Source organism: Phyllobates terribilis, unplaced genomic scaffold (assembly GCF_046119375.1).
Source record: "Phyllobates terribilis strain yellow unplaced genomic scaffold, ASM4611937v1 Scaffold_4__5_contigs__length_816908805, whole genome shotgun sequence".
Classification (NCBI taxonomy): Eukaryota; Metazoa; Chordata; class Amphibia; order Anura; family Dendrobatidae; genus Phyllobates; species Phyllobates terribilis.
Genome location: NW_027362764.1, coordinates 672,782,063 through 672,810,048, shown reverse-complemented (window position 1 = coordinate 672,810,048; position 27,986 = coordinate 672,782,063). Strand labels below are relative to the sequence as shown.

The window sequence follows — 27,986 nt, the reverse complement described above, 5'->3', positions numbered from 1 at the left end:
CTTACAAAAAAAAAATAAAAAATTATACTATAGTCAGTGGGAATTGATTTTTTTTTTTAGGACCCAATCCTGCAGCTATGTCATTGCCCTAGAACGGCCTTTTACCTGATGGCATCCTCTGCACTGGCACTTTTGATTGGACAACATGGCTTGACGTGATCACCGTGGCGTGATTTTGCCTAATGAAAGAGAGCCATTGATGCCCTCAGTGATTAGCTAGTTTGCACGGCTCCCGTCTGCAGCCACAGATCAGCGCTGTGACCAACTTTGTAGAGAACTGATGTGGAAGTCTGGTGTAGAAACCATATGTGCGTGGAAGAATGGGTGTAAATTTAATCTATTTTCTTTCCTAGATTTCCCGACCCGCTCCAGCAGCCCCTGTTGACATAGAAAACGCCGCTGCCCTGTTTTCCAATCTATGATGGACGTCCGTTTTTCTATCAAGCATCCAGTGATGTGCACACAAGGACTAAGTGAATATATGTACATTTTATTAAAAACATAAAGTACAAAAAAAAGTGGTTACACGATGACGACTATGGGACGTTATTACAGATCCATGTACGTTACACAACCGATCAAAGGACTGACCCGGAGAAAGTGCTATAACCACAAGGCACTTGCTGTAATCAGGCGTGAGACGTGGCAGTGATTACTCATCATGTCAGTAAAATAAAAAGGTTTGGCACAAAATGCACCATGCGGGTAATGGCTACATCTAAGAACTCCATAAAGGCTGTGTGATACTAGACCCTAAACATGCCGTCCTTGTAATGTCGCTGAGGCAGTATGATCACAGACTAGAGAAGACGACCAGCAGGCAGGTGTGAATGCAGCCGATAACTGCTTTGTGCTGTAAATGCATTTTCCTTCTGATGGAAGATTTATGCCACTGTGCGTTTCGGACAATGTGGATGTAACACTGTGTGCACTGCGTCTTCAGTTACTGTTGGATGTATATTCCCGCGACGTATATATGCGGCAGTGGCCAGTCTGGATGGAGACCACAAAAAAAAAAAAATATATATATATATTTCTCTTTGCAGTAGCTCTCAGTATAGGGAGTCGTACTTTCCTATACAGTTTTATAAGCGGAGGCCATAAATGGCCACGATATGTTGTACAGAGAGAGGTGAATGGGAGTGTATGAAAACCAGTGTATGTACTAGGAGACTTTTCCCAGCATACAGGTAATGTATTTTTTTTTTGTGCAGTAGTCATGGACTCAGCTGGGATAATTGAGAAATAAAATGTAAATACATATAATTTTGGGGTAGTACAGTTATGTCTACAGTGGGGCCGAAGTGGACATTGTTCACACATGGCTTCCAATAAGAGAATATGCCCGAGATCATATAGTTTACAAACATGAATTACGTTGGTAGGCTGCAGTCACTGAAAGCCAACATGTCCACTTCACATTTTTGCACAAAGCTGGAACCTACCCCCTCCAACTTAGTAAATGAGCAGTGTTGGCTGCAGCGCACGGGCCGGACGGCGGCAGCCTGCTTAGTCGGTACAGGTGACTTTTCAATACAAGAACCTGCACAAGATTTTGTGCATAATTGTTAATATTTTGGCAAAGAGGGTGCAGTAGATTCTAACAAATAGGGACTATTCACAGTTCCAATGCTGACAGATCCCTGGCTAAGGGCAGGACTGGCTGAGCAGGCATTGTCTACAATTCTAAAGGGGACAATATTTGTTTGTAAAAAATAAATAAATCACCCTTTCCTTTAGTGAAGTGATCCCCAGTCATGTCTACAAGCTGTACTTGCCATTATTTCTCATGGAGAAAAACAGACCGGTTCTATCACCACTTAAGGCTCGAGTCACACAACGCTTTTTTGAAAAATTATATAAACTAAAACTGTGAGGACTGGCAAAGAAGAAAAAAGCACTGAATTCAGGGAATCATGGATGCATTGCATGGTCTGTATCCTGGTTAAGAGACGAGTCCAGAAAGCCCTCTCTCCTGGACTTGGATCACTTGAGATGGCTGCAGACCAATATTCTGCTCACAAGGGTCCAAGAATCAAGGAGAGTTGTTTCTCTCTTCCCTCTTGACCACTCTGACATAACAGGAGCAGTGTGGTCACTAGTGATATAAAGATATTTTCATGGACCACCGATCCTTAGCACAGGTCATCAATGTGAAATGGGTGCAGGTCCAACATGGATCAGCGAAAATCCGCTCCAGGGATTGCGAGATATAAGCAACGTACATTGTATGTGGCCCCTGCATTGGCCATGTAAGCGGTCCTCGGGGTACTGCTGCGTTCTGTCCGTACACGGCTTATATCAGACAACCACTGGAGAAGATTTAAGTTGATCAGAAGGGTGTGCTGATCTCATACTGATTAAATGATGGATCTATCGCTAGGAGAGGTAGTCTTTAAGGAAGAAAAACAATTGCCTAGAAGACTCGTCAGTCACGATCTTGTGACTCAACACCCATGAACACTGTAAAAGCAGATGCACTGTTAGTAGAATATCATTTCTAGGTCCTGAAGGTATTAGCAGAATTTTGTACATGTAAATCAGCAAAATACCTATAGTCTATAGGCAAAAACAATATACACAGCAGGCGCACAGGACGGGCCGGCGGGGCAGCAGGCGCACAGGACGGGCCGGCGCTGACAATTATTTGTTGTATGGATATAACGGTGACTGCAAAAAATGGGTAGACTCTTTGTATGAACAATGTTTTCGCTCGTGAAAATGCAGCTACTCAGTACAGAAAATACACGACGGATGTACAAAATGACTGGGCAATACACAAAAAAAGGAAAAAAAAAAAAAAAGTGCTTTGGCCATGGACAGGAGCTAAGTGAATTTCCTGAACTTCTGGGTTCCCCGGCGGTTTGATTCGTTGGCTTTGTGTCATCTATGCGGCAGAGTCTGGGATGGCTGAGGGTAAGGAAATCTGTGTAGCCCCTGTCCATGGCCAAAGAGCACAGACCTGGACCGGGATTGTGAAAAACTATCGGCTCATCTCTATTTCTGGATACATACAGATCTGATAAAGCAAACGTTAATTACTTTCCGAGTCCTCGCTGAGCGTGAGCATCTCTACTTAAAAGTTAACTTTAGCTCCCATTTCTTAAACCCTCCATTCACCAGCAGATTTCATTGCATCTAACACAATGTGATGAGCCCGTTAGTTTCAGAATAAAATCAGACTTTTCTTCTACAAACAAGTCCAACAATCAGAACAAGTGACACATTTATAAAATCTACTCCACTGTACAAAAAACAAAAAGTTAAAAAAATGTTAAAAAAAATACGCTAATTTAAGGCAGATAATTTAAGGCAGATGGAGGTAGACAGAAGTCCAGAGAGTAGGGAATAAACCTAATAATTTAGTATCTGCACGTCGAACAGATCACAGACTCCTTCACTGTCATCTAGGTTAAAATTGTAGTCATCCCCGGGGGTTGGAGAGAGTCGCAGAAGTGGGAAAACTGGAAGAGAAAAAGAAGATATAAGTCACAAGGAATACTGTAAAAACTTGTAAACATTAATCAATGTGACAGGAGAACATACAAAGGCTGAATACCCCCCCCCCCTCCTTTAAAAGAGAACCTGTCATCAGATTCATGTTGCCAAAACTACCGCCATGGCCACCGGCTGTGCGACTGCAGCACATATGTTACTCTGAAACTAGTATTCCTTAGTAAATATACTTTTAAAACCCGTAAAGAGTCTGAGCTGATTAATCATTAGCAGGGTTTAAAGCTTACATGTCAAACTCTGGCCCACAGGGTGGTTTTATTTGGCCTGCGATACCAACACCACCAGCCCTACGTGGGCCCATTATTCCGTATGGAGGACTACGTGGGGCCCATTATTCCGTATGGAGGACTACGTGGGGCCCATTATTCCGTATGGAGGACTACGTGGGGCCCATTATTCCGTATGGAGGACTACGTGGGGCCCATTATTCCGTATGGAGGACTACGTGGGGCCCATTATTCCGTATGGAGGACTACGTGGGGCCCATTATTCCGTATGGAGGACTACGTGGGGCCCATTATTCCGTATGGAGGACTACGTGGGGCCCATTATTCCGTATGGAGGACTACGTGGGGCCCATTATTCCGTATGGAGGACTACGTGGGGCCCATTATTCCGTATGGAGGACTACGTGGGGCCCATTATTCCGTATGGAGGACTACGTGGGGCCCATTATTCCGTATGGAGGACTACGTGGGGCCCATTATTCCGTATGGAGGACTACGTGGGGCCCATTATTCCGTATGGAGGACTACGTGGGGCCCATTATTCCGTATGGAGGACTACGTGGGGCCCATTATTCCGTATGGAGGACTACGTGGGGCCCATTATTCCGTATGGAGGACTACGTGGGGCCCATTATTCCGTATGGAGGACTACGTGGGGCCCATTATTCCGTATGGAGGACTACGTGGGGCCCATTATTCCGTATGGAGGACTACGTGGGGCCCATTATTCCGTATGGAGGACTACGTGGGGCCCATTATTCTGTATGGAGGACTACGTGGGGCCCATTATTCTGTATGGAGGACTACGTGGGGCCCATTATTCTGTATGGAGGACTACGTGGGGCCCATTATTCTGTATGGAGGACTACGTGGGGCCCATTATTCTGTATGGAGGACTACGTGGGGCCCATTATTCTGTATGGAGGACTACGTGGGGCCCATTATTCTGTATGGAGGACTACGTGGGGCCCATTATTCTGTATGGAGGACTACGTGGGGCCCATTATTCTGTATGGAGGACTACGTGGGGCCCATTATTCTGTATGGAGGACTACGTGGGGCCCATTATTCTGTATGGAGGACTACGTGGGGCCCATTATTCTGTATGGAGGACTACGTGGGGCCCATTATTCTGTATGGAGGACTACGTGGGGCCCATTATTCTGTATGGAGGACTACGTGGGGCCCATTATTCTGTATGGAGGACTACGTGGGGCCCATTATTCTGTATGGAGGACTACGTGGGGCCCATTATTCTGTATGGAGGACTACGTGGGGCCCATTATTCTGTATGGAGGACTACGTGGGGCCCATTATTCTGTATGGAGGACTACGTGGGGCCCATTATTCTGTATGGAGGACTACGTGGGGCCCATTATTCTGTATGGAGGACTACGTGGGGCCCATTATTCTGTATGGAGGACTACGTGGGGCCCATTATTCTGTATGGAGGACTACGTGGGGCCCATTATTCTGTATGGAGGACTACGTGGGGCCCATTATTCTGTATGGAGGACTACGTGGGGCCCATTATTCTGTATGGAGGACTACGTGGGGCCCATTATTCTGTATGGAGGACTACGTGGGGCCCATTATTCTGTATGGAGGACTACGTGGGGCCCATTATTCTGTATGGAGGACTACGTGGGGCCCATTATTCTGTATGGAGGACTACGTGGGGCCCATTATTCTGTATGGAGGACTACGTGGGGCCCATTATTCTGTATGGAGGACTACGTGGGGCCCATTATTCTGTATGGAGGACTACGTGGGGCCCATTATTCTGTATGGAGGACTACGTGGGGCCCATTATTCTGTATGGAGGACTACGTGGGGCCCATTATTCTGTATGGAGGACTACGTGGGGCCCATTATTCTGTATGGAGGACTACGTGGGGCCCATTATTCTGTATGGAGGACTACGTGGGGCCCATTATTCTGTATGGAGGACTACGTGGGGCCCATTATTCTGTATGGAGGACTACGTGGGGCCCATTATTCTGTATGGAGGACTACGTGGGGCCCATTATTCTGTATGGAGGACTACGTGGGGCCCATTATTCTGTATGGAGGACTACGTGGGGCCCATTATTCTGTATGGAGGACTACGTGGGGCCCATTATTCTGTATGGAGGACTACGTGGGGCCCATTATTCTGTATGGAGGACTACGTGGGGCCCATTATTCTGTATGGAGGACTACGTGGGGCCCATTATTCTGTATGGAGGACTACGTGGGGCCCATTATTCTGTATGGAGGACTACGTGGGGCCCATTATTCTGTATGGAGGACTACGTGGGGCCCATTATTCTGTATGGAGGACTACGTGGGGCCCATTATTCTGTATGGAGGACTACGTGGGGCCCATTATTCTGTATGGAGGACTACGTGGGGCCCATTATTCTGTATGGAGGACTACGTGGGGCCCATTATTCTGTATGGAGGACTACGTGGGGCCCATTATTCTGTATGGAGGACTACGTGGGGCCCATTATTCTGTATGGAGGACTACGTGGGGCCCATTATTCTGTATGGAGGACTACGTGGGGCCCATTATTCTGTATGGAGGACTACGTGGGGCCCATTATTCTGTATGGAGGACTACGTGGGGCCCATTATTCTGTATGGAGGACTACGTGGGGCCCATTATTCTGTATGGAGGACTACGTGGGGCCCATTATTCTGTATGGAGGACTACGTGGGGCCCATTATTCTGTATGGAGGACTACGTGGGGCCCATTATTCTGTATGGAGGACTACGTGGGGCCCATTATTCTGTATGGAGGACTACGTGGGGCCCATTATTCTGTATGGAGGACTACGTGGGGCCCATTATTCTGTATGGAGGACTACGTGGGGCCCATTATTCTGTATGGAGGACTACGTGGGGCCCATTATTCTGTATGGAGGACTACGTGGGGCCCATTATTCTGTATGGAGGACTACGTGGGGCCCATTATTCTGTATGGAGGACTACGTGGGGCCCATTATTCTGTATGGAGGACTACGTGGGGCCCATTATTCTGTATGGAGGACTACGTGGGGCCCATTATTCTGTATGGAGGACTACGTGGGGCCCATTATTCTGTATGGAGGACTACGTGGGGCCCATTATTCTGTATGGAGGACTACGTGGGGCCCATTATTCTGTATGGAGGACTACGTGGGGCCCATTATTCTGTATGGAGGACTACGTGGGGCCCATTATTCTGTATGGAGGACTACGTGGGGCCCATTATTCTGTATGGAGGACTACGTGGGGCCCATTATTCTGTATGGAGGACTACGTGGGGCCCATTATTCTGTATGGAGGACTACGTGGGGCCCATTATTCTGTATGGAGGACTACGTGGGGCCCATTATTCTGTATGGAGGACTACGTGGGGCCCATTATTCTGTATGGAGGACTACGTGGGGCCCATTATTCTGTATGGAGGACTACGTGGGGCCCATTATTCTGTATGGAGGACTACGTGGGGCCCATTATTCTGTATGGAGGACTACGTGGGGCCCATTATTCTGTATGGAGGACTACGTGGGGCCCATTATTCTGTATGGAGGACTACGTGGGGCCCATTATTCTGTATGGAGGACTACGTGGGGCCCATTATTCTGTATGGAGGACTACGTGGGGCCCATTATTCTGTATGGAGGACTACGTGGGGCCCATTATTCTGTATGGAGGACTACGTGGGGCCCATTATTCTGTATGGAGGACTACGTGGGGCCCATTATTCTGTATGGAGGACTACGTGGGGCCCATTATTCTGTATGGAGGACTACGTGGGGCCCATTATTCTGTATGGAGGACTACGTGGGGCCCATTATTCTGTATGGAGGACTACGTGGGGCCCATTATTCTGTATGGAGGACTACGTGGGGCCCATTATTCTGTATGGAGGACTACGTGGGGCCCATTATTCTGTATGGAGGACTACGTGGGGCCCATTATTCTGTATGGAGGACTTCGTGGGACCCATTATTCAGTATGGAGGACTACGTGAGACCCATTATACTGTATACTGCTTGGTCCGCGACTTTGTCCAAGTTTTTAATTTTGGCCCTCTGTGTGTTTGAGTTTGATATCCCTAATTTAAAGGGAATTTGTCACACCTTGGACTTATGCAATCTATTACTATAGGCATACAGGTTATAGAATGGTTAAAATAGTCCTACCTGTATGCCCATAACTGTGGTATTGTTGTGGAGAAAACATTTATTAGTTTGTCTTAATGAGTTCTTCCAGGCTCTGGGGTGTGCGGTGCCTGGAAGAAAACTCTGCCTGTGCTCTTCATTAGTGTACCACCCCCTCCGTTCAGCGTCACAGTGTCCTGTCACGTGCAGCTGTGGCCCCAGAATCCCGCACCTGCGTCCTGCAATAGCGCGATTACACTTGACGTTTTCGCCCTTCTATGGAGTCTTCTTTATTCTGCACAGGTGAACGAGTCACTGCTACTTCCACTTACAGTGACTCGCCTGCGCAGAATAAAAAAAAAAAAACTAAATTCAGAAATGTGTCCAAAAATGTTTTTTCCCGCTATTGTTGCCAATTTTCTGAGACCCATAACATTCTCATTTTTTCTGATCAAGGGCTGGGTGAGTTCATATTTTTTGCACCTTAAGTTTCATGTTTTTACTGATAATATTTTGGGATAGATATGAGGTTTTGATCGCCTTTCACTGCATTTTATTGCAATGTTGTGATGGCCCAAAAAAATGTAATTGTGGAGTTTTCTCATTACGCTATTTACCAATCGGATTCGTTTTATATTTTGATAGTCGGACATTTGTGAACGTGGTGATATCAAATGTGTATTTTTTTTTGTTTTATTTTTAATGGGGTAAAAGAGGGTGATTTGAACTTGTTTTTTTTAATATTTTGTAAAATTTTTCTTCACTTTTTAGTGTATTTAAATGGAATTTGTAAAGAAATTTGACCTATCTAAACTATTAATATGCACATAGCAGTCAATAACCTGTAAGGAGAGTGATCCCCTGTATTCATCATATCAGATGCCTTGTTGAGGATAAATAATCTTATCACTTTATATAAATATGTCTTCCAGACTCTGGGGAGGACGCTGTCTGGAAGATAACTCTGCCTCCAGAGATTATTATACATGAAGGGGGAGTTACCAGTGCGAGACAAAGAACTAACACAGAACAGGAGAAGTGAACTTTGTCTTCTTGCAAACACATCTGCTGCAGCTCTCACAGCTCTTCTGTATTGTAACATTATTACACCCTGTCTGCCTGTGAGATGGAAGCTGAGAGGAACCTGCAGATGTGTCAGGTATAATCACACACAGCTCTGCAGTGAGATCAGGAGAGCAGAGAGCGGCCATTACACATCACACTGGTAACTCCCCCTTCATGTATAATAATCCATGGAGGCCGAGTTATCACCAGGCAGAGTCCTCCTCAGAGCTCGGAAGAGGTCATTTATATAAAGTGATAAAAGAGGATTTATCCACAACAACACATCTGATATCAGACATACAGGGATCACTGTCCTGAGCTGCCTGTAATAGTTTGTGGTGACAGATTCCCTTTAATAGTCTTGTTATGAAGCTTGAAGGGCTTCAGAATTGCAATGTATAGCAAAAATTCCGATCTCCTATGAAAGCCAGCGTTCACAGGAATATCATAATGATATTCTACAGACCCCTGGCTGTCATGACAACCCTTCAGCGCTCCTCAATCACATGACAGGGGCGCCGATGGGCAGACAGAATGACGCGCTTCCGGCTGGCGCGTGTTTAAATCCCTGTCAGAGATGAAAAGTCACGATCTATGAACACGGACGCTCACAAGAGAATTGCGATGACAGGCACGTGGGTCTTCAGCAAACGCCCTGCTGTCATGACAACCCATCTGCACCCCGTGATCATGTGACGGGCGTACCAATGGGCCGGATCAATGATGTGCTGCCTGTCTGCGTGTTAAATGCTGCTGTCGGTGAGTGATAGCGGCATTTAACTGGTTAACAGGGTGGATCTGAGGCCCACCTACGGCTGTTCGAGGCACTTGATGGCTGATTAAATCAGCCATCAAGTGCGTGGAAAGAAGCAGGCTCAGCGTGTGAGCCCGTATCAAAAGACAGGGACAGGGCTGATGATGTAAATATAAGTCGCCGGTCAAGAAGGGGTTAATAGTTACTGTTATATGCTTACACTTCATGAAATGCAAATTCATTACAAATTGAGGAAGGTCATACATACCATCAGAAGACATTAGCTCATCAATTAAGTCTCCGCTTATCTGACCTAATAAAAATAAAAAAATTTGGACATTTTAACAAACCTTCATCTTGACTGTTAAATAAAAAAATATATAATTCAAGCAGAGGGGGTGGGAGATACCCATCTTGACCAATCCTTCTCCACTACCGCCCCGCCACTTACTGGGATCCCCGGCAGTAGCAATGATTCGCCTCAGCCAATGATCTTTTCAACAGGTATTTTCCCGTCACTGAAAACGATGGGTCACCGCTGTGACTAGTCTCTGCCTGAGCAGCATTTCCTACATGTGAAGATGGCCCAGGAAGCCCAGCGCAGTGCAGACCAAGGAAGCGCTGAACGTGGACAGCAGGGGGCGGTGAGGAGACCATCACTACTTTTAGTCTATTTAAACATTGGTCTCTTTGCAAAATGCAAAATAAATCGTTCATCGAATACAAGCTGAAGGGTGACGCCCCATTGACCCCCATTACCTTCTGTATCATCCAGCTTTGTCATGTCAAATGTACTGGTCTTAAAGAAATTATTCACATCCAATGGAAGGAAGTCACTGGAGCTGGCAGTGGTGGGGGCCAAGTCTGAGAGGGGAGGGTACAGGAAGGAGTCCGGCGGATCACAGAAACTGCTTGTAGTTGTGCTCTTGTGCCCATCATCTGAGGAGCAGGAAAGAATCAAATCAGAAAGAGAAGAAACCGCACAAATATAATGTCTCAAATAGCACTGCATTGTATACTGGGTACATCAGGTGTTGTATTATATGGATCTTTTTACAAAAAATGTTTGGCAATTGTTTTTCATTTTAATCTTAAAAAAAAAAAAAATATATATATATATATATATCTTACAATTGTCTCACTGGGGCTATTCTAGATTCATAGATAATGTTTTTTAACAGTTTTCAGCAGTCTCGTTATCATCAGTGGCAGGATTCCAATGACCGGTAACAACTCTACACACAGGATCCACCAATCACAGAAGGGGATGTCACAGCTCCCCTGCTCCCCCTCCGTTCACAGTCACCTTTGCACACGCTCATCAGATGCTTTAATACAAAAGATAGGCCTGAATCCACAAGAAGTAAGGGTATGTGCATACGTCTCATTTTTCTAGCATAAACAACCTCTTACTGTCCCAGCAAAGTGAATCAGATTTCTGAAAATCTCATGCACGTTACTTATTTTTTTCCTTACAGACTTGAAGCAGTTTCACATCTGCAGCCGGTCAGTTCTTTCAGACATTCTTATTACCGGGGGGAAAAAAAAAAAAAAAAACAACACACTTTCTTGCCAAAAGACATTGTTTATATATTGATGTCGGCAAATACTAAAAGATGTTGTCCACTACTTTAGCATTGATGACCTATTCTTGTGACAGGTCATCGATGTCTGATCGGGTCCGACACCTGGCACCTCCGCCGATCAGCTGTTCAATGTCCAGAAATGCTCACTTGCGGAGCTGGCAGTCTTCTGATGGTGGCCACGGCTGGGTACTGCACACTACACCTATTGATTTGAATAGGAGGTGGACGTGTAGTACCCAGCCGCGGCCACCATCAGAAGACTGCCAGCTCCGCAAGTGAGCATTTCTGGACATTGAACAGCTGATCGGCGGAGGTGCCAGGTGTCGGACCCGATCAGACATCGATGACCTGTCACAAGAATAGGTCATCAATGCTAAAGTAGTGGACAAAATCTAAAGTAAACATACCCTATGAGTAGAACATATACTGGATGAGGCATATATTATATGTCAAAGTATATTACAAGAAATTCTATAGTGACCCAAGTGAATCCATCGTGGATGCTCAAGGTTGTGTTACCTGGTGGTCCATGCTGCTGTGTGTTGCACGCTGACCCTGGGGTCACCACGGACAACCAGGTAATACAACCATGAGCATTTCCCCTAATAGGTATACGGTGGATGTAGAGATATAGGATAACCCATTTTGGATTGGTATATCGATTCTCATTGAGGATTGTGACTATTTGCACTCATTCTTGATCAGGACATGTGTGGAAAGCACAACATATGATCCACTTATACTCATGACCCATGCCATTTTCATGTATGACAGGTTACCCTACAAGCACTTTACCTGAGAGTAAACATACATGTAGGCATATTGAATCATGTATAGGTCCTCTCCTCCAGACCTGGGTACCATCCGCACATTGAACCGTACGATATCCGCTTGTGCAGATGCAGATGTCACGCGGTCCAATGCAAGTCAATGGCGGCAATTACGTTGCGTGTCCGCAAAATTAATGGACATGCTGCGTATTTTTCCGCAATGATAATCCGCAGCGGAAATTTCCGCAGTATGTGCTCAGCACATGTGGATCATCGGGGACCATGGGGCACGTATTACCAAGCGTTTTTTAAGCATTTTCGCTGCGGAAATTCCGCGGAAAAAACGCTTGAAAAATGCATAGTGGGCACGCAGCCTTTAAGTCTGCCACTTGGGTGTTGTTCATCCTATTTCACACTTGGTTGCTGACCAATAGTATATTAGAAGGCCACTGCCTAAAACCGTGGTCACCAGATGTGATCCCATATTACTACGGTAATAATTGTGACATTTTTTGGAGTGGGCCAAATATTACACTCCATTTAAAATGGGCAAGGTGTGTGGAAAAGGACGGTGAAGTGGACGTGATGGTGCACGCAGGCAAGATGAAACGGTGCCTGCTGAGGGAGCACAACAAACACCCACATCATGTCGATCTACCTTCCTGTCCCAATTACTAGGAGGCCCAGGAACACAACTATTTAAGACGGAGCAGGGTGAAAAGGTTGTTATTGGATAGCAGATAATGTTTCCAGTCCGTTTTCCACCACCACCACCGTCTTCCACACAGTCCAGTCTTAGTAGCCGTGAGTCTGGACCACATATTCCTCACCCTGATCCTCCTTCCTCCCACCATGCCGAGTGCCCGGAGACAACTGATCCCACACTTGGAGACTCAGAAGAGCTGTTCAGTTTTCCCATTTATAGATGCCTCTCGCCAGACCGGCTTCAAGCAGGACAAGAGGAGAACGCTTGTACCGATGCTCAAAAATTTGAGCAGCCACGGTCACAGGAAGGCGACGGTGGGAAAGTGCAATTATTGTCGCATGAGGTGGATGATGATGAGACAATTGCCACTAAGTCAGGGTGACAGCAAGTCATTGCTGAAGCTAATCTGCTTAGGTGACAAACCGTACACCGCTGAAGAGTTGTTGACAGCTGTAAAAGAGCAGGCAGATCTGTGGCTGTCACCGCTGAACCTACAGCCAGGCATGGTCATGTGTGACAATGGCCGGAACCTGGTGGCGGCTCTGAGGCTAGGCGAGCTCGCACACGTACCATGCCCATGTGCTCAAACTAGTGGTTCAGCGGTTTCTCAAAACCTACCTGGATCTGCCTGAGCTGCTTGTGAAATTACGCCGCGTTTTTGCACATTTTCAAAAGTCACCTACAGCTTCCGCCGCCCTTGCCGTGCTTGAGCAGCATTTGCAGCTTTCAGCTCACCGACTGGTGTGTGATGTCCCCACACGTTGGAACACTACACTGCAGCTGTTGGGAAGGGTTTGTGAGCAGCAGAGGGCAGTTATTGAGTGAGCTTCAACACGCCCGTCGTTATTCAGGTCAGCCTCTGCACATAAGAGGTCATGAGTGGGCGAGGATGTCAGACATATGAGGGTCAGTCAATAAGTAATGCCTCCTATTTTTTTTCTCCTTAAATAAGGTAGTTATATTAAATATTCGAATTTGGCACAATTCCTCAAACCTTCTTCTCCAATCCACAGCAATTGCAACTTCCTGCACCAACAGGTGGCAGGACTGTATCCGTTTGCAAAATGGCTGACATCGATGTTGGTATTAGACAACGTTCTGTGATTGAATTCTTGCATGCAGAAGGTGAAACGCCCATTCGAATTCATGAGAGACTGAAAAATGTGTACGGTGATGCAACAGTGGATGTCAGTACTGGTAGACGATGGGTTCGTCGCTGTAACACAGCTGAAGGGCCATCACCGTTGGCTGACAAAATGCGGAGTGGCAGGCCAGTAACCGCAGTGACTCCAAGCAACATTCAGCGAGTCGATGACATCATTCATGGTGACCGCCGGGTGACTGCAGATGAATTGTGTGGCATTATCTGCCTCAGTAAAGGCAGTGTGATGAAAGTTATTGGACAACTGGGATACAGAAAAGTTTGTGCACGGTGAGTCCCAAGAATGCTTTTTACCATGCTGGAATACATGCGCTTGTTAAACGGTGGACCAAGACTGTGGAAATGGATGGAGATTATATTGAAAAGTGACAAATTAATCGTTAATGTTGTGGTTTTCAACCTATGTAATTGCATTTGGATTTCTTGCCAATTAAAAGAAGAAAAAAAATAGGAGGCATTACTTATTGACTGGCCCTCGTATGTACTATCCTCCAAAACTTTGAGGACTCCACCAAGATGGTGAGCGGCGATGATGCCATAATTAGCATCACCATCCCGCTTCTCTGTCTACGGAAATGCTTGCTGCTCACAATTAAAGAGGAGATGGAGCAAGGAACCATACAGGGTGATTACACACAGCCCAGCCTCATCTCTTCCCAACGTGGATTGGGTGATAATGAGGAGAAGAACAGCAGCTAGTTTCCTGCGCTACAGACAGTACTACCCACACAACTGTCATACGTCTGTTCAGTGTGGATGGCCTGAGGAAAGGGAGAACGAGGAGGATGAGGAGGAGAGCATGGACTGTCGTCCTTTTGGTCAGGACAGGGAAGACTTGGCTGTTAGCAGTCTGGCACATATGGCTGACCTTATGTTCCGCTGCCTTTCCCGTGACCTTTGCGTTGTAAACATTTTGGCCAACAGTAATTACTGGCTGGTCACACTTCTAGACCCACGCTACAAGAAGAACTTTCTGTCTCTTATTCCCACGCAGGACAGGTCTAATAAAATTTTACAGTGCCAGAAGGCCCTTGTTGTGGAATTATTAAAATAAATTCCCATCTGAAAACGCTGGTGGCAGAGGTCACAGTTTGTTGGACAACCACAGAGTACAGGCGAGAGAGACACAAATATGATGCAGAAGAGGCAGGGGAACACTGTCAAAGGTGTGGGACAGTTTTCTCAGCCCCTCACAGCGCCCAGGCCCTGAGGCGCGGGGTACTCTCACAAGGAGGGAAAAGTTTTGGAAGATGCTGAAGGAGTACCTTGCCGAAGTCCTTAGTGATTCCTCTGTGCCTTATAATTATTGGGTATCCAAGCTAGACACGTGGCATGAACTGGCTCTCTACGCCTTGGAGGTCCTGGCCTGCCCTGCCGATAGTGTTTTGTCAGAGCGGGTTTTTAGTGCCACTGGTGGAATTATAACCAATAGGCGCATCCACCTGTCAACTGAAAATGCTGACAGGCTGGATTGGGCCAGACTTCTCAACACCACCCAATGATAGCAGCGGAACATAAAGTCAAATCTAGTGGCTTTTTTTTTTGGGAGGTCTAACTATTCCCATGCACCTCTGTCTTCACACCCAGAAATGGGTATACGCTTCCTGATTTTGTCTATTTTCTGTTGTCGTCCTCCTTCTCCACCACCATATGACCGTGATGAAACACCCACATAATTTTTTCTTAAGGATGTTTATGATGCCAGTAGGAAATTTTTTTTAGAGGCCTACCTCTAACATTCTGTATGTTACACAGTATGTTCATGTATATCCCCCCAGGGGTAAATGCTTGTCAGCCCGTACACTTAGTGCATGGGCATTACCAGTATAGGAGACCCACTTCTTAACAATGGTAAAAAAAATTTTTTTTAATGAGGACCTCCTCTACATTTCTTCAAAGGGGTATTGGGGTGTGTCCAAATTTTTGGCAGCCCTTGCAGACACTGCATATGCAATAACAGTATAGGAGACTCACTTCTTAATAATGGGTACAACAAAGCATAGCAGGCTGATGGCCCTCTAACAATAGTAAGGGCCACCTGATGACCCTATAAAAATAGGCTGTGACTTTCAGATTCCCTCCTCCAAATGAAACAGGATGTGTCTGATGATATATCACACACACCACATGACCAGATAAGGTAGTAAAATGTTAAAATTACATTTACTAGTGAATGTATTTTTCACCGTTGAAAGAAATGCAAAAGTGCAAAAACGCATCAAAAACACTATGTGTGAACATAGCCCAAGGTGTGGAGGAGTCAATATCCTGGAAAGAATGTCTATTGACGTTTTTTTTTTTTTTTTACAGAAAATCCATTATGGCTTCGTTTTTGTATGTTTTATTGTGAGTCCGTAAAAGTGGCGTAATACTCTGACAACATTGTTGACAGCAGTGACCTGGGAGTCAGAAATGCTTCCAGGGGTCTTCCCCACTTCCCCATGCTGTTCCCATGTCATTTCAGCACTGTTCCTATCGATTTGGGCAATTTTTAGGCCCTCTGCAGATCGCCATAGACTTACATTGGGCTTGTTGCTCGGGTCGCGCACCCGAGCATTACGATTTGCTTGACCCGAGCAACGAGTACCCGAGCATTTTATTGCTCGCTCATCACTAATTATAATATGAAAAACAATTTAAACAGTTTTGATATTTTCCACTTTTATACACTAAGGGGAGCAGCTGCTGAAATTTCCCATAGTGCTAGCTCTGATTACGACTGCAGTAAATGTGGGCAGGGTCTGTTCACGTGTGCGCGTGTGTGCGTAGTGACTCCTCCCCTCCTCTGGGCATCTGCACAAGGATAAGGGAGGATTAAGACTAGAATCACAGTGCAGAGACATTTTGTTGGTGACTGCAAAGTGATACAGAGATGTGGACAGTGTCACGGAGGACGGCCGGCAGCGGAGATTAGGTACGCGGATTGTATCACATGCAGGGATTAGATATGCGATTCAGGGGACCATATAACATGATCAGAACAGATTCACGACTCAGCGGACCGTATCACACATGATGGGATGACATGCACAGCTCTGCTCAGTCAGTATAATGCCTCATTCAGAGGTCTCTAATGCAGGGACGTCTGAATGAGGCTTTACTGCTGTGTCTGCACACAGACTTCTGATGTCCTTTGCAGATTCAGCAGTAAAGCCTCATCCTGGACGTCCCTGTATTACAGACCTCTGAATGAGGCATTATACTGAGTGAGCAGAGCGGAGTCAGTGCTCAGAACACAGCAACGTGATGATTATACTGCTGCGCTATAATACTGCAGTGTTAGCAGTGGTGGAGAGCGCCGGTCGGCAGCCCTGTATTGTACCATCATCGTGCTTAGACACTTTCATGTCAGTAAATAAAAATGGCAGCCCCCAGTGGCTGCAGACAAAAGTTAAGTAAATACATGTTAAAACACGACATGTCATTTTGTTTTAAAAATAACTGATTCTATAATCAATAATTATTAATACAAAAATCACGACACATTCCCTTTAAGTAGTTACTGTTAAAGATATATAAATGTGATAGACAATGTCCCCTGCCCTGGACTCCCTTGTCATTGGAGCTGGAGGGAGCACTACATAAAGTGTCAGTATGTGTATGCATGCATGCATGTACTGGCGGACACAGAAAAGGGCCTCTGTGCAAGAACAATATATGGGCCCAAGAGCTCCTAAAAATGCAAAATTGCAACTGCTTTGGAGGTAGAAGAGGTGGAAGTAGACAGTTGCACAAGTCGCACCAATGATATGTCCGCCCCTGCATGCATGTACATCTACTAAATATACAAAGTTGGGAACAGATTATTTCTAGCCTAACCATTTACTTGGACTATACATCAAATTGGCTCACTGGCCTGAGAATCCTGTGAATCCTTACTTGGATCCTCCTCTGTCTGCTGAGGTTTATCCTGTGTGGACGATTTCAGCGCACTGGACGAGTCCGCCTGAACCTGCGGCTGTGTAATGTCATCGGGCGGGGGGACAGGGAAAGCCACTGGCTTGGAGGCACTGGAATCCTTATTGATCAGAAGCACACTGATGGGCCCAGAACTGCTCTTTAAGCTGATCTGGTATTTTTTCTGTCCATTTTGACCCTAAAAGAAAACAACATTTGCCTTAGAAAAGTAAAGTTAATGCACAAAAGACAACTAGGAGACGGCAGAGCTCTAGTAGCGCCACATCGTGGTAATGCAGGTCTGGAGCATCACGCAGGAATAATCCTTGATTACAGCACTATTATAATTACTGTGTAATGGCGCCCAGCTGTCAGTCGGGAGGGATACCAGTCTCTGCAATGGTGTGCACAAATGTAAGTTATGGCTGGCCACATCTATCCAGAAGAGGCACAATGAGGGTTGTACTTCACTCCAAGTACACAACGAGGAGATGATTGACTCTAGATGTAACAGAACCACCATCTGAGCAATGATCCTTAGAATAAACTGAGGCAGCTTTATGCGAAAGCAGAGAAACAAGATCATCCATCGCTCTCAGAACACATAACGGGCAGTGGTATATCGCATGGCTATAGATTAAAGCGTTATTCCCAGCTTAAACCTTAGTGGCATATCCTGACAACATCTCACCAATGTCTGACAGCTGTGGGCCCCATCCATATCCGAAAGAGGAGTCCAAGGACCTTCTTCCTTGCCTGCTGATGTAGTCGCCTGTGTGCATCTCTACCAAGTCACTTCTACAGGACCGTCTGAAGATAGGTACAAGTCCCAGATGTGGGATGCTTATGGCATGTCACACTGAAATAACCCTTTGAGGCCAGCATTAGATGGCTGTAAGAAACCTTGGGCCATTGCAAATGTGACTGGATCAGACAAGTGCAGGAGTCTAGTCTATAAATTGGACCAAAGTAGTGCGTGCTGTTATTTGTTCCATGCAGACCATTGGTCAGAGTGTGAAGAACAAAGAAGGCCATGCGCACAAGGGCATGTGCTATAAGGGATGCATGTGCGGTCTGTGTGCGCCATGGACAGCACACATCCATTATAATACGCTCGTCTGAACAAGCCCTGACTTTCAGGAAAAGCTAGGTGCACTCATTTCCCAGCTTCTCCCGTAATCTTTAGGATCCATTATGCAAGGAAAAAAATTGCTTGTTTTGAGGGAAGTGTGGGTGTTATTAGAAGGAGAAAAGAGAAGAAAACACATGCCACAAGCTTAGACTCAGCATTCTTTTCTACCACTTATTAGGAGGCAACATTTTAGTGAGCCTCACTCACAACGACTTCCCACTATATGTGTAAGTGAGGGCAGGGCTTAGCAAGTATGGGGTTTAGTTCAAGAACCATTCTTTTCTTACGGAAGCATTTTATAAGGAGGTTGCACTCACCGTTTCTGGAATTGGAACTTCCAGCTGTGTGCCAGAGGGCGCCTGGACGGCCAAAAGTGTATCACCTGCAAATATGTATCACAAAGTTATCTTTTACAGGGCATTTACCCAAATAATAGCCATCCCTAAGATGGGTGAGGAATGTAAGATTCCTGGGGTCTCAAAGGTGCACCCCTAGCGGCTTACATTATCTATCCTCTTGAGTATTATTTACAAGGCTATTTAAAATAAAATTGTAATCATGACTAAATACTACAGTTCCAGAACGATCAGGATTATGACCGGGGGTCTCCTTTATCCAACACTTCCATGGCTGCACAACATACAGACAGATCAGGCTTAAACCAAATCTATTTCCTGTTGAAATTTTGCAAGGAGAAAAAAAACCCCACCAGAATGTGCGTTGACACCATATGGCCATAGCCCTAGAACAATGTAATTCATTCAGCACACAATAAATTATCACTACTGGCAGGGCCGGGGTCAGCACCCGGCGCACCTGGGCCCTGAGCAGGCGGTGGGGCCCGCTCACAGTCGGGCGCCCCACCGCGCTGTGGGACCCATGAGTGGTGCGGTGCCGGTGTCAGCGCCCGCTCTCCCCCGCTTGCTAAGGGCCCCAGCACAATACTTACCTCTCCCCGTGCCTCCGCAGCACATCCGGTCTCTTCCACAGCTGCTGCACTGTGACGTCTCAGGCCAGAGGGCACGGTGACGTCTTTACACCGCGCGCTCTCCTGACCAGTCACATGCAGCGTACAGCGGGAAGACACCGGCGGGGGAGAGGGGTTAGGTGCAGCGGCAGCAGGTAAGAAGTGAGGGGAGTATTTGATTATTTTTTTTATATGCATGGATACATAGGACATTATATGGTGGGGGGAACAATTGACATCCTGCATGGGGCATTATATGGGGTGGGGGGGGAGACGACATCCTGCATGGGGCATTATATGGTTGGGGGGAGGGGGTGAGAGATGATATCCTGTATGGAGCGTTATATGGGGGCCAATATCCTGTATGGAGCATTATATGGGGACCAGTATCCTGTATGGAGCGTTATATGGGGACCAGTATCCTGTATGGAGCGTTATATGGTGGTATGTGTTAAACGGGCCCACTGAGTCTCTTTCGCCCAGAGCCGGCCCTGACTACCGGTTCCAGAAATTCTATGGGTCTATGGCAGAGAATGTCACAAAGAAGATCAATGGTAAAAAAAATTCTAATATTTTATTTAAGAAATCATTTAAAATACACAACATCTGCAAGGAGTTTGTATGTTCTCCCTGTGGGTTTCCTCCGGGTTCTCCAGTTTCCTCCCACACTCCAAAGACATAATGATAGGGAATGTAGATTGTGAGCCCCAATGGGGACAGTGCTGATAATGTCTGCAAATTGTTTGAATTGTAAAGCCCTGCGGAATATGTTGGGGCTATATAAATAAAAAGATTATTAATCATCTAATAAAACAGGGAGACCTCAAAAAAAGTACAGACCATTTGATTGTAATTAAATGTGATTTGTATATAAAAAAAATGTATATACAATGAAAAGAATTTAGTTTGTAAATGCTAGTGCAATCAATATTAGATCTCTCATTTAACCCCAATTAACATATCACTTCAAGTACAGCTTTAAAGTAAAGAAAACTGTATTTGAGGTCTCCCTCTTTTATTACGTGATAATATTTTAAATGATTTCCAAATAAAATATTGGAATTTTTACCCTAGATCTCTTCTTTGTGACATTCTCTGCCATAGACCCATAGAATGTCTTTACTACATAAAGTAGGATAAAACACTAGATTTGTGCAAAATCTTTTCTCCAAGAAGAATGCTAACTTGTTAATGGCAGATTGTTGTTTTCTGCCCCAGGCTTGGAACAAAGTGATCCCTATATGTATGACAGACATATTAAATAATGCTTACACTGTATGAACAAAAGAACACCCAAAACTAAACCCCTCCGGGTCACAGCTGCACTATACAGACCGGAAGAAATGCCGATTACTGTACATGAACGCCGGCGTAGTATGGAGGGGAACAGACAATATTATTTTACATTATTGGGTCGCTACCAAATGCAAACTTACCATTAAAGCTATTACAAAGGTCATCGTGGGTTACAAAAGAAAATGTATGGTTTTATTAAGGAGCATAGACAAATCTATACAAAGACTTTTTTTTTTTATTAACCCTCTACCAATTGTCAGACCTTCTCTTTAGCATATTTTCTGTTACAGTAGAACAGGTTCAAGGGAAACTGTCAGCAGGCTTTTGCAATTTAATCTGAGAACGGTATGAGATAGGGACAAAGACCCCCAATTCCAGTATTGTGTCCCTTATTAAGCTGTGTGCTGTAGTTTCAATACAATCAGTGTTTTATCAGCAGGAAATTATCACTACAGGACTAGGTGTCTTGTGCAGGCCAGTCAGGCTAATCTGAGTAACCCCGCTCCCACCACTGATTGGTAGCTTGCTGACAGTGTACAGAGGAAGCTGCCAATCAGGGGTGTGGGCGGCGTTATACAGATCAACTTTCATAGCACTGCTACATCCACAGCAGAGAAAAACAGGGATTCTATCAAAACTGCACCAAACAGCCCATTAAAAGGGTATTCCTATCTCCAAGATCCTATCCCAATATGTACTAGGTGTAATAGTATTAGCAAATAGCTCCAATTAGAAATGTAGTATAGTTCTTCTGATTCACTCTCTTACCCTATTTTGAAGGGGATTGAAGTAGCTTAGGTATCCATGGTTACGACCATTAACTGTGCCTATATGCGTGGTCGTAACCATGGATACCTAAGCTACTGGAATGCCCTGCACATGGGGTGACAGTGAATCAGAAGAACTATACTACATTTCTAATTGGAGGTATTTGCTAATATTGTTATTATTACACCAGCTACATATTGGGATAGGATCTTGGAGACAGGAATACCTCTAAGTAATAACACTGGAATCAGAGTCTCTGCCCCTACATTATGATGCTCTCAGATTACATAGCAAAAACCTGCTGATAGATTCCCTTTATACTCCCAGAGATGATTCTGATGGCTTGTCAGACATGACCTAGATCAGCAGACCTTTTTTTATTCAAAGTTACACCAGAAATGAACCAGCTAGACATACCCACACAAATAGCATTCTTTTATCATATGTTGGGATGGTAAGTAAGGGACCAGTAAGTGGCATTGCGGCCATACTGGTTCTTACAAAGAAACCGTGCACATTTTCCTACCATGAGAGTCTATGGGCAACATATGCAAGTATATGGGATCAGATTGTGCGCACATCAGATTTTCAGAAATGACAACCAATGACTGACCGCTTTAAATATAGGGCTTGTTAATATTTCTTTATTTTTTTAACACACTGTGTAACCTGACCAGCGGTGCGTATTTAAAATCTGCAAAATGTTTATTTCTCTGGCGGGTACGCTGAGTGTTGTGTGCATTTTTCCCATAGAATTGCATAGATGCAGAAAATACAGAGGTAAAAAACGCATGTGTGTTGTTAGTGCGTTTCCTTCCACTATAGATACACATCTGAACAAGTTTTTTTTTTAGTCTGGGGCACTTGTAATAGCACAATGTAACGTTATCTTGGAGTTTTCCCCTCTAATAGAAATTGATCTAATACGATCCCCTCTAGACATAGTGAGAATTGGATGTGCAGAAGCCGTGGTGGTCCCCATCCCTCCTATCTTAGGACTGCAGTAATAAAGGATATGTTTGATTCCCAGAGTCGTCTATCACATTATTGATGCTCTGCTGCAGCCACACTTTCTGCTGGTCCAGCTCCTTCTCCTTCAGCTCCAGATCTCCAATTTCCGCTTTAAGATTCTTCAGTCGATCCAGGATTTCTTTTGTGTTGCACCCGGCACCGACCCCCCTTACAAAGAAAGGAAACAACCTCAGATCACGCTAGTTGTGAAGTTAGGGAACCATCATAATATGCAGAAAGCAAAAAAAAAACTGCATTATTCTTACTGCAACTGCTGTATAAATCTTAACCCCTTCACCACCTTGGGTTTTTCCACTTTCATTTTTTGCCCCCTTCCCCCCCTTCTTCCCAGAGCCATAATTTTTTATTTCTCCATCAATATGGCCATGTGAGGGCTTCTTTTTTTTTGCAGGACAAGTTGTACTTTTGAAAGACACCATTAATTTTATGATATACTGTACTGGAAAAAGGGAAAAAAATTCCAAGTGTGGTAAAACTGCAAAAAGAGTGCAATTCCACAATTGTTTTTTTATTTTGTTTTTTTACCATGTTCATTAAATGCTAAAACTGACCTGCCATTATGATTCCCCAGGTCATTACCAGTACGCAGACACCAAACATGTATAGGTTCTTTTTTTTATTTATGTGGTGAAAAAAAAAATCCAAAGTTTGTAAAAAAACAAACAAACATCAAAAAAATAAAACATGACGCCATTTTCCGAGACCTGTAGCGTCTCCATTTTTCGGGATCTGGGGCCGGGTGAGGGCTTATTTTTTGCCTGCCGAGCTGACGTTTTTATTGATACCATTTTGGTGCAGATACAATGTTATGATCGCCCGTTATTGCATTTTATTACAATGTTGCAGCGACGAAAAAAAAAGTAATTCTGCTGTTTTGATTTTTTTTCTCGTTACACCATTTACCGATGGGATTAATTCTTTCTATATTTTGATAGATCGGGCGATTCTGAACGTGGCGATACTAAACATGTGTATTTTTGATGATTTTTTTTTTTTTTTTAATTGTGTTATTTTGATTGGGGCAAAAGGGGGGTGATTTGAACTTTTATATTTTTTTTAAAAAAAAAAATATTTTTCTTCTACTTTTTACTTGCTTTAATAGTCTTCTTCGGAGACTAGAAGCTGCGATCGTCAGATCACTTCTGCTATACTATGTGTAGCAAAAATCATCATCTATGAACGCCGGCCACAGGGCGGCGTTCATAGCAGATCAGCAATGACAAGAACGGGGGTCTCCTGCAGACCCCCCGTTGTCATGCCAACCCATCGGCGCCCCACGGTCATGTGACAGGGGCCCCAATGGGCGGGGGTTAGTGACATAATTCAGACGCGATCATGTGATATGTCGCTGTCGGAGATCGACAGCGGTATTAAACATGTTAACAGCCGTGAGTGGATCGCGATTCCACCCGCGGCTGTTAGGGGCACATGTCAGCTGATCAGATCGGCTGTCATGTGCCTGAAAAGATTTGGGCTCAGCGCCAGAGCCCGCTTCAAATGCCTGGACACGACCTATGAAGTACCTATGCGTCATAAGTCTATAACTCCTTCATAACCTAACATAAAAAATGCATAAAAAAATAAAGATATCCCATCTGTTACTCCCTTTAATTCCTTCCTTGCTTCCTCTAATTTACTTAGTTCTCCCCCATCAGTCATTATCCAGCCAAAAATGAAAGACCCTCAGATAAGCCCATGTGTTTTCTTCAAGATTCATTTTAGCAAGGTACAGAAAATCCTACAACCTGAAAATTACAGGGAACAAAGTTATCTCCCATGCATTATTTATTTTTTGGTTTAGTGTCCCTTTAAAATAGAGAAACGCACAGGCCCTTTATTAAACTGATTTTTGTGGCTATCATCTGTGAGCTGCCAGAAGGGAGATTTCTCCGTCAGACATTACTTACTTCCACTGGATGCTGTTCTTTGACTTCTTCTCTATCAAACCAATTCCTTCCAAGACATTTGTTATATCGTATATTCTGCGCTTTTGTCTCACAGCCAGAGTATCAGCAGCCTGAAAGACAGAAGTAGTCACTGCAGTTCAATAAAAACAGCTTTTCTACAATGATACGTGTAGGGGGAAAATTCTCACTAAGTGCTCATGCAGACGGCAGTAGATTCGCTCACAGATGAGGGAACCGGAGCAGACTGTGGAGAACACGAAGAACAAAATGTCTCCATCTTCTCCATTGTGTCAGTGCGTGGAAATCAGACTGCACTCGGATGTCATCCTAGTGCAGTCTGATGATTTCCACGTGCTCATTGACTTGCATGGAGAATGTGGTCCAAAAATAAACACTGGTCCAAGTGCGAAATGATATTTTCCTGGATCGCACTCGGACTGGTAATATGGCCCTAAGAGCAATTATCCAAATTAGACAACCACTTTAAAAAGGGGTCTCCTGGCATCAGATACAGTAAACGGTCTTAATCTCCACTGAGTTGTAATACTGGAGCACTGTTATTTGTATCTGAGCGGGATTTACCACTGCAATTGACAGCACAGACTGGACAATGTCAGCATGTGAAGGGGCTCACCACCAGTGACACCCAGCCATCAATTTATCTATACGTTACCAATATTGATGGGTTTGGCCAACACATTAATGTGTATGGGGGCCCCGACCTACCGATGATAGGGAAAGATGTTAATAAGGCATGCCCGATTTCAGACTGGTTTGCTCTCCCAGAGATAAGTCACCGGCAGAGATCAGTCTGCGGCTTTCTCATAGAGATCTGTCGGCAGTGAAATGAGCGTTCCCGTGTAAGAGAAGAGATAGCTGTAGGACAAACAATTGGCCGACTTCAGAAAAGTAAATCATAAAATGCTCCAGATTTATCACAGTGGTGGCACGTCTTTAGATCAGCTAATTCAACTCAATTTTCACCAAGGGCCATATCAGCAGCATGGCTGTCTTCAAAGGGCCGCTTGTAGTGTAAGGGCTCATGCAGGCGTCCATGCAACAGGGTACGAGCACGGACTGCAATGCACGGACTGGTCAGGGGCTATAAGAGAGACAGGGTGGGAGGGCTAATAAAGAGCTGTGCCAGACCTCAGAATCCAAGATGGACGGCCCCCTATGTCAAGTACTGGCTGTGTCTGCTCTAATTCAAAAATGTGAAATCAGACTGATCCGATTGGACCTGATTGATCTATAATGGGGGCGGTCAAAGTTTGGATGAAAATGTTATCTGACATTTTACTGGTGAAATGTCCACTGTAGTCTGGGAGGAGCGAGCACGGCCACACACATCACTGTGTAAATGGCGGCGGTCAGCGTGCGCAGTCACTCATGTGACTGATGGAGCAGCGCCGGGCTATCTCAGCATGCTCCAGGCGCGCGTTGGGGGGTGGTGGTGCTGGGGGTTATGCCTTCCCTCTATAGGCATTAAACACGTAAAAGCAATGTCTAAAATATAATTATGCACAGAAGCCCAAGGACGGCTGTACAGATCTCATTACAAAATATCTGCAACTGCCCCGTTCATCTGAAACAAAAACTCAATTTGCTCCCAGCAGAAAGAACCTTTTTAACATGAAACCAATTGTCGGTAGTGAAGATTTCTGCAACAAAGGCAGCTGCGAGTGAGTCCTCAGCAGTCAGGTGAGCGAAGATCGAGACATCACCTACATGGTGGAAACCGGTGCAGCCGGAGAACAATGCAGCACAGACCCGGTGAGAACGGCGGCATTTGTCACCTTTTTTTTTCATAACACTTTTGCGCATATGGGTGTAGTGTGTGCAGCGGGGGCTCCGGAGCTGCGCTCTCTCCACATGCAGTGGATGCCATAGCCGGCAACTGGCTGTAACACCTGCGCTCCGATCACTGGGAGCCATTCAGACGCTACTGCCGGGCTCTGACGGCAACATCCCAAGGACGTCATTGCTGCTGCGCAAAGAACACACCGGCTCCCATGTGACCCCGCAACACAATCGCAGGGAACCACTGGATACTGTGGCAGCTGGGGGCCGGTTGGAGGCCATGTGGCTGCCGCAGGCCGAGCGTTCTAGGAAACGGCCATTTACACTCTATAGTCCAGTAACATGGAATAAGAGACTGGACGATCACAGGTTCAAGGCCCCTAAAAGGTCCAGCAGCAAAATAAGTGCGGTTTCTATAGTCTCATTCACATGGGGCCTTTTTTCCCCCTGGTGACTTTTGATCTGCAGTGTGCGGTCTCATAACCGCAGCATGTCAATTCTTTTAGCTTTTACACAATTTTAATGCATAAAACCCATAGTAATGTAGGCAGCGTTTCTGCAGCCATCACTTATGCAAAAAAAAAAGCTATAAAAGTGTGAACACGCTCTAATAGAAGCGTGCGGCTCTGCAGGACATCGTTTCCGGTGCAGACACCCCAAGTACAGCAGATGGCAGCGCTCACCCACAGGGGGCGCCTCGGCCTCCATCTCCCCCCGCCGTGGTGCTGGTACCGGGCACGGGGGATAGGGCACTGCTCACTCACCACCTTCAGGTCCAGCACTCCGTCCTTCGCTTCCTGCAGGAGGGAGACAAATTTACTAGTGAGGAGCCCCAGACTCTTCTCATGTCTGCTGGACACCCCTGCTGGCTCCGCCATGTCTCCCGCCGTGACACCGGGGGCAGGCCTGTGCAGCCCGCCCGCCCCCTCTACCGGGTAACACCGGGGACTAGTGGGCACACAACACGCGGAGCACCACGCGAGTCGCGATTAGACGGGAAGTGACGTCTGAGCGCAGCGTTGCCCTGGAGACAGTAACTTGCACAGTGACATAGTTAAGAGGCGCAGAGGCTCAGGTGCGGCCATATTGGATGAGGGCAACGTCGTGCTATACACTACAACAGCGATATTTACACCCTCCATATTGTGGGATCAGTAATGGTCTCCCGAACACCGGCGGCTTCTTTTATAAAAAGCAGAACAAGTCCTGCATGATTCTTATTAGTAACTGGATAGTTTCCCAATTCCAACATGGCGTCGGATGTTCT

General features: G+C 45.5%; 2 protein-coding genes across 4 annotated transcripts in view; one reads left to right on the top strand and one right to left on the bottom strand.

Annotated features, from left to right (window-relative positions):
* Positions 1-693, top strand: part of RBIS (ribosomal biogenesis factor) — a 43,913-nt gene extending 43,220 nt beyond the window's left edge. For all 3 annotated transcript variants that reach the window (XM_073679527.1, XM_073679528.1, XM_073679529.1), the window contains one exon: positions 354-693. In XM_073679527.1, coding sequence (XP_073535628.1) covers positions 354-422 — 69 coding nt within the window. In that variant the 3' untranslated portion in view covers positions 423-693. The remainder of the gene's footprint in view (positions 1-353) is intronic.
* On the bottom strand, positions 475-27,752 carry E2F5 (E2F transcription factor 5). Its single transcript, XM_073679521.1, has 9 exons — positions 27,484-27,752; positions 24,920-25,029; positions 23,000-23,159; positions 21,353-21,398; positions 19,267-19,331; positions 17,800-18,016; positions 10,456-10,635; positions 9,965-10,009; positions 475-3,464 (listed from the first exon to the last, which is right to left on the bottom strand). The coding sequence occupies exons 1-9, from the start codon at positions 27,595-27,597 to the stop codon at positions 3,355-3,357; spliced, it is 1,047 nt and encodes a 348-aa protein (XP_073535622.1). The 5' UTR covers positions 27,598-27,752; the 3' UTR covers positions 475-3,354.
* Positions 27,753-27,986: the final 234 nt, after the last annotated feature.

Bases quoted from the DNA above. Each gene is read 5' to 3' on its own strand.
- E2F5 (XM_073679521.1), bottom strand. From the start codon at position 27,597: ATGGCGGAGCCAGCAGGGGTGTCCAGCAGACATGAGAAGAGTCTGGGG. The intron at 19,332-21,352 runs GTAAGTTTGCAT...ACATATTTGCAG, and splicing joins CCTTTGTAATAGCTTTAATG to GTGATACACTTTTGGCCGTC. The intron at 10,636-17,799 runs GTAAGGATTCAC...CCTGCTCCTCAG, and splicing joins GCAGACAGAGGAGGATCCAA to ATGATGGGCACAAGAGCACA.